General features: G+C 50.5%; 1 protein-coding gene across 1 annotated transcript in view; it reads left to right on the top strand.

The window, feature by feature from the left end:
• LOC109294669 (kelch-like protein 23) overlaps window positions 1-7,326 on the top strand; it is an 18,144-nt gene that overhangs the window by 1,325 nt on the left and 9,493 nt on the right. The window contains exon 2 of the mRNA XM_019513117.1: window positions 1,084-1,495. Within this exon, the coding sequence (XP_019368662.1) occupies window positions 1,084-1,495 (412 nt within the window). The remainder of the gene's footprint in view (window positions 1-1,083; window positions 1,496-7,326) is intronic.

Here is a 7,326-nt window from a genome sequence, read left to right as displayed (position 1 = left end):
TGTGCCTGGCACTGCCCTGCCCCCAACCTGTCCCGCCCCACCTCACCCCACCCCACCCCACTCTGCCCCACCATGTGTGCAGTTCCAGGGGCACACGCCCCCCCATGCCCTCCCGGGCTGCATGCCCCACCTCTGTACCTCTGGGATGAGCACCTCTGGGATGGGTTCCATCCCATGCCCGCCCTGGCTGTGCAGGGCCTGCCCCTGCTCCACTTCATTTTTCACTGCTGCACATGTGCCCCTCCCCATGCTTGCTGCATCTGCTGGAAGCCTGCGGCTAGGCTGCCTGGCGGCTCTACTGCTGCCCTGCGTGTGTGGGGGCTAAGCGCTGTTAGCCCCCACTTCCGCCGCCTATGTCTTCGCGCCTCCTGCCACTGGGTGAATGGGGCCCTGGCCAGGCCAGGGGTGGGTCAGAGGCTGGGTGGCTTGTCCAGGTGCATGGGGCGCTCCCGCCACTACACACACCTCGGGGGGGGGGGACCCTTGGGTGGCATGTGCCCCCCTGATTTGTGCATGGGGCTCAAGGTGCAAATCCCAATGTGCAGTGGCAGCTGCTTCTGCCCTGCACACAAATCCGGAGGGCACACAGGCCCCGCTCTGCCAGGGTGCGTGCAGTATGGGACCCCCCTCATGCTTCTGGATGAGCCACCCAGGCTTTGACCCTCTCCCGATCTGGCTGGGGCCCCATGCACCTCTGCCCCTGCCCCATTCTCTCTGTCACGGCAGGGCGGCAGGGGATGGAGGGGGATCGCCCCACCCACCCAGCCTTGCCCCGGTGGCAAGAGGTGTGGCTCAGCCAAGACACATGCATCCCACCCCGGCCACTCTGCACGTGTCCTGCTGCTTCCAATTGTGGAGTGTCTGACAGTTGATCTCAGTCTGGGGAAGCTGAATGCATGCAGGCTCAGCCCCCCTAGACTGAGATTGACTGTCAGAGGCTCCACGATTGACTAGTTGATCGGGGTCAATCAGTTGGTGACCACTGGCATAAAGTAAATTGTTTGAAGAGAAACTGCAGCAGTATATGTACAGTGATGGCTGAGAGATGCTCCTATTTGATGCTTCTTTTCATTGTATCCCCAGGGAACCTCATTTTTGTGACAGGAGGTTACTTCCGAGATGGGTTTGTGTGGTACAGCGTGGACTGGGTGATGATTTATAATTGCTGGGATAACAGCTGGCTGGAAGGGCCTGAAATGAAGAAGTCTCGCAACAGCCATTGTTCAGCAGGGGCTGGCCTCTACCTGTATGTGCTTGGAGGGAGCACAGATGAAGGGATAATTTCACATGTGGAGCGCCTGGCTCTTAGTGATTCCCAGTGGGAAAGCACAAGCCCCATGGTTCAGCCTGTGGAGAGAGCAGATGCAGTCAATGTAGGGACCCGGATTTATGTCGTCTGTGGCCTGGATGAGAATGGAGATGTGTATGATGGAGTGCAAAGGTTAGACATGGAGTCGGACATTTGGGATGTCATCTCATTCTCCCCACTTCCCAGGTAAGGAGTTCTGCTTTGGGATATGACTCAATAAGAAGGATTTTGTAGAGATGCACTTGTGCACTATCCTTCTGACAGTTAAGTCTAGGGCAAAAGCCTTGTTCTGCTAAGGTCAATAACAAAATTTTCATTGACTCAATGAGGGCCACAATTTCACCTGTGGTTGATGTGGCATGACTTTCTGGGCACAATGCAAAGTTCTGGCCTTTACGTACAAAGCCCTAAATGTTCTGGGTCCTATGTACTCAAGGGACTGCCTCCTCCCTTCTGTTCTACTGCAGTCCCTAAGGGCAGCCAGTGTCATGGTCCAAATTGAATCAGAATCTTCCAGATTGATTTGGAAGGCTTGCAGCAAACAGAAACTGAGAAGAGGGAGGGTGATGGGGTGATCTTCCACATATGGAAAAGGGGGGGGGGATGGAACTGCTCTGATATTGACATCTGTAGCTAGCCAGTGACTCTGATCTGTGGCTACCATCCCTGTTATTTTCATCCAACTCTGCCGTAACACACACAAGTGGTACGAGTTTGCTTTCAACAGTTTGAGGTGCACTTTCATAGAAACCCCTGCACCTGCATTTTCATAGAAACCCCTGCACCTCCTTGAAACCTGGCAGGATTCATGCTCTCAGAAGGGGCTACTATCCCTGCTGTTTTTACCCAAAACTGCAAAAAAATGACAAAGTTATAGGTATTTTAGTGATATCCCATTATAGTCTAGCTCTGAATCAGTGTTGAATCTCCAAATCCAAATCGGTCGAATTGAATCAGGACAGTGATTCGAATCACTGTCCCTCCACATTGGCTGAATCTGAATCTGAAGTGAATACTTGCTGCTTTGCTCAGGCCTAGTGACTAGTTCATAGAACCTTGGCCTAACAACAGGTTGGACAGTGGCCATTTGCCATTGTTTTATGTGGTTGCTGGAGGGTTGAACCCAGGCCCACCCAGCAATTGACCACAAATGCAGAGGCCTCAAGTTTCTACTTCTATTGTAATATGCTGCTTATCTATCTCTTTGTTCTCTTAGCAGCCTCTGTGTGTTGTCTGCTTTCTCTCCATCCAGCCACAGCAGGATGCCCCTCATGGGAAGTAGCAGCTTTGTTCTTCACCCTATCAGTGTCTGGGTTGGGCTACTATCAAGTTCCTGAGAGGTGGTACTGTAGTGGTCCAACAAAGCCAGATAAGGACCATATCATGTTCTTTCTGCCCTTTCTGTGAGTCTTTCAAGCAGCCTTGAGAGCTGATTCTGCCTTTTCATTGCTTTGTGGGTACCCTGGGGAAAAGGTCTTGTGCTCAAATTCCCATTTTGTACTAAAAAATCTTTTAAATTCTTCGGCTGCATATTGTGGCTCATTGTCTGAACACAAGATATACCTGGCAAAATGTACCTTCAGCTTCCTGATTTATTGTTCTTGTTTGAGTGTCCTCTAGATCAGTGGTCTCCAAACTTTTTTGATCGCGCACCCCTATCAGTAAAAAATTTTGAGCATGCACCCCCAAGATATGTATATTTATAGAAATAGAAATAGAAGTTCTAATATTTTCTTCCTGCACCCCAATGGATCGTCTTGCGCATCCCCTGGGGTGTGTGCACCCCACTTTGGAGACCACTGCTCTAGATAGTCCACCTCTCCAAAATTGGAGTAATAATCTATTGTGACTGTGAGGGTACTGCTTATAGCCTAATGAATTATTCTAGCCCCTCTTTTCTCAGATTGCTCTGTCTGGACTATTTGCGGTATATTCCGACTCTTTCCTGCCACTTCTTGATTAATCCATGATGTTATTAGTCAGGGGTGTTATTTGTTTTCTACCACAGTAAAACTCTGGCAATGCATGTGGGGATCCTCTCGGGTTATCCCTTTTATTGTAACTCTTGAATGGGACACCCAATGCTGATCATCAATTGAAATCAGTCTTACTTTGTTTAGGTTAACAATTTTCTTTATTTATGAAAACTTAATTTTACATCCATAATCAACTTGCTGTTTGAAAGACTTTCATCACTTTTCCACATCAAGTAGGTCTTAATATCAACTTAAACAGAATCTAACTTGGATATAATCTTAATTTAACAGCTACAGTGCCTACATAGCACTCTTATTCAGTCTCATTTATAACACACAGTGTTTTATTTATTTATTTATTTTCCCCCCATCTCTATGTGGGATCTCCCTTCCCAAGAACTCACAGTGTCTCAGTCTTGTTGTCTCCCAGTCTCTTTTATCTCTCATCTAATATAGAACCCGATTGGCTCCAGACCAAGTTCACCCCGCTCCCTTCCTCTATCATTTCAAGGATTACCTTTCAAGAATTTCTTCACTGGCAATTCCCAGCTTAATCAGCTCCACTCAAGTTCTTCTTGCTGCTTGAGCCCGGTCCTCTGGGGTTTTTTCCGTTATCGCCCTCTTCCCGAGCTTTCTGCTTGGTGACGTCTTCTGGCATTCATTTCTGTCACGGGGGCACTCGGGTGCCCCGTGCCTAAGTAGGGATTGGGGCCCCTGCTAATTGCCAGGGCAGCTCAGGTGCTGGTTGCTGGAGCAACCATGTTGGTCAGGTAACTGGAAGGGGGCAGGGCCGGGCCCTTATAAACAGCCCAGGCCAGAGCCTGGCTGGTAGTTCCCTGCTGGCAGCCAGAGGAGTGAGAGCTCTGCAGTGGAGCCGAGCGGCATCGAGCAGACTGATAGAACGAGTAGCTGCATCATGGCAAGGGGGGAGAGAACCCTGACTAGGAGGTCTTACTGGAAGGCCAGGTGGGGCCTGGACTTTGTTATAACTGGTAGGCTTATTGTTCTGTTACAGCCGGTTGGCTTATGGTTCTGTTTAGTTCATTGTGTATATAACTGGAGGTCTGGGTGAGGCTGTAGGGGTGTGAGGAGCCCTCACAGGAGATCCCCAGTAGTCTGGGAGGTTTCCTGGGTGCCCTGTTCGGGCACAGAGCAGTGCCGGGGAGGCATGGCTGGTTGGTGCCGGTAGGATGCAGTGTCCTCATGGGAGCTCCCCAGTAGTCTGGGGGTTCCTGGGTGCCCTGTTTGGTGGGCATAGAGCAGTGCCTGGGAGGCATGGCTGTTTGGCACTGGTGTGGTGTGGTGTGTGGGGTTGAGACCCCAGCCCGAAGGCGGTATTCTGCCTAATCAGGCGAAAGACCCCGAGAAGGGTCGGGGGCCAGGCACGGCTACGGGCCACCTGAGCCCCAAGCGCGGTTGAGTGTGGGACAGAACCCAAAGAGGGCGGTAGCGCGGAGAGCGTGTGTATAGGCCCGAGTGTGGGTGAGTGTAAGAGGCCGTAGTAGGGCAAGCATGCAGTTAGAGGTCTGAGGCAGGGCCAGAGCATGCGGGTGAGAGCCTGAAGAGGGCGATTATACTAGCCGAACCCCGGAAGGGGCGAGACCGGGCTTGTACAGCGAGGGTGTGAGAAGTGTGGGACCAGCCCCAGAGAAGGGCGAGAAGCGCAGGACAAGCCCCAGAGAAGGGCAAGGGCTTGAGAAGCGTGACTAAAAGCCCAGAGTAGGGCGAGCGCGTGGGTGGAGGCCCGAGGCAGGGCCAGAGCATGCGGTCGGGAGCCTGAAGAGGGTGATTACACTAACTGAACCCCGGAAGGGGCGAGACAGGGCTTGTGGAGCGAGCAACAGGGCCCCAGGCGAGGGGCGAGTACATTAGGTGTGCTAGGGGTGAGCGCGTGGGTACAAGCACGAGAGGTTAGGGCACGTATATCGGAGAGGCCCCGGCGAGGGCGCGTATATCGGAGACATGAGAACATCCAGAATAACTGCGAGGCTTGGGGTGTGCTAAAGGGGAGGTAGGAGGCACGCATAGCCCATAAGGCTGGGGGTTGCACCAAGTCACCCCATCTGGTATGGGGGGGCGGTATGAGCAGAGCACTGTCAAAGGGGATCGAAAGGCAGCCTCCCATATCAAACTATTATTCCAACAAGACGTGGCGGACGAGAATAGAGGGTGCTGGATTGCCCACTTGGCACTGTAGGGGGCGCTAGCAGGATCACAGCCGCTCCTAGGCCCCACGCTGTGACAGTTTCTCCCATGCCCGGCTCCTCCCCTCTCAGGATTGTTGCATCTTTATGGAGTAGCTGCTCTGGAAGCGCCACTCTCCTCCTGTTCTTGTGTCCCTCCCCTCTTCGGACTCCTTCCCTGTGGTGAGTGTTTTATTTATTGCCTGTTTCTTCACAGTGACCATATAGTTTCTACCACTGAACTTCAACAGGTCTCTCCCAACCTCTTTTCAAGGTCATATTGGGATCTCATGAGGCTGCAGCACCTCCTTCGCTCTTTGAATATCTCACACTGCTCAACGTATGTCCTCATATGGGAATTCATGTCTGGCTAGTAAACATGCTCCAGAGGCATGTATTCTCAGGCTTGTATTCTCAGGTGCAAAGCACGTATTTTATTCATTATATCCTGTCTCAGATTGTTAGGGATTACAGCTCTGTGGCCTTTAAACAGGATCCCATCTTGTGCACATATCTGATACCTAACTTGCCAATAGGGAATGACTTCCTGGGGCACTTGCTCCTTGAGGTCTAGCTGCCTCAGAATACAATTCATATCAAAGTCTCTAGCCATTTGTCCAATTCTCTGCTCTCTTCAGTGGCCTGGAGGCTCCCTTTGGAAATATGAAGGTATTGTAGTACATTGTTAGAGTTAATCTTCTGTTCCACAGAGCCATATGTGGTGTACTCTGGAAAGTAAGCCCTGTCATGTTATGGGTTCAATTCACTGAGTCAGGAGCCATTTTAACAAGGGTTTCTTTATTCATGGCCAACAGCACTCAGGTAGCCATGAGACTCTCTCTTTTCAGCTCCCTCTCAAACCTTGCCCATCTCTAGCTATGTATAACAGTGATATCCTGGATGGAAGATAAGTGACAGCTTAACCCTTAAAGGCATACAATCCCACATCTCTTTCAAAACAGAAAACACAATCCATTTTGACCAACTGCAGTATATATACAAGAATTCAAATGTCAGTTAATTGATCCTTTTCAGTGGTTACCAAATTGTAAGTCTTAAGTTTTGTGTTAAATGAGAGCTTAGCTTCCAAAAGCCCATGTTTCAAAGGAGGTACTGTAATTCCAGATGAGGATTAGCATGGCCCTGGCACGTGTTATGTTTCTGGTTTTACTCATACCAGAAATAGCAACTGGGCACATGTTCCCAGAATTTATGGTACTGTAAAATCACAAACCAGCCATAAAGATATTATTTGGCAAATGTGTAATATCTTTGTGGCTGGTTTGTATGACACTGTAATAGAGAGACAGACTTTCCTGTTACTTTAAGAGGAAAGTGCAGCAGGCCACCAGTGCAGTGTGGGCAGGTAGCTAAGCAAAAACTTGCTGCACTGCAACAAGCAGCTAAGGGACAAGACACCAGGCAACCAGGAGGCAAAGGCTGCAAGTTTGTTGTGTGAGCCAGCAGCAAAGGAGTACAGGCTGATTTATTAACCAAAGGATATGGCTGTGTATGGCAGAAGAGTCACATGACCAAAAGGGGTGGTGCTTTGAGGCATATAAACCCAGGGCCTGAGGCAGAGTGGGCAGTCTGGCCCTGCATGCTGCAGGGAGAGGAGCTCCTGTGGGAGATGGCTATAGGAAACAGGCCAGAGACATCAAAGCTACTTGAGAGGGCTTCAAGGAGAAAGCTAAGGGGGAGGGATGGCTCTTGGTGTGCCATTGACCCAGAGTGGGGAAGAACTTTTAGCTGGGAAGCACTTTGCTTTTGTTTGTGTTCTATGTAAGTTTATCATAGACAGTTAGGGTTGGACAGGACTTCAAGAGGTCATCTATTCTACCCCCCCCCCCCCCCCCCC

The sequence above is a fragment of the Gavialis gangeticus genome, unplaced genomic scaffold (assembly GCF_001723915.1).
Source record: "Gavialis gangeticus isolate Ggan-Ray unplaced genomic scaffold, GavGan_comp1, whole genome shotgun sequence".
NCBI lineage: Eukaryota > Metazoa > Chordata > Crocodylia > Gavialidae > Gavialis > Gavialis gangeticus.
This window is presented reverse-complemented; position numbering and strand designations above follow the sequence as displayed.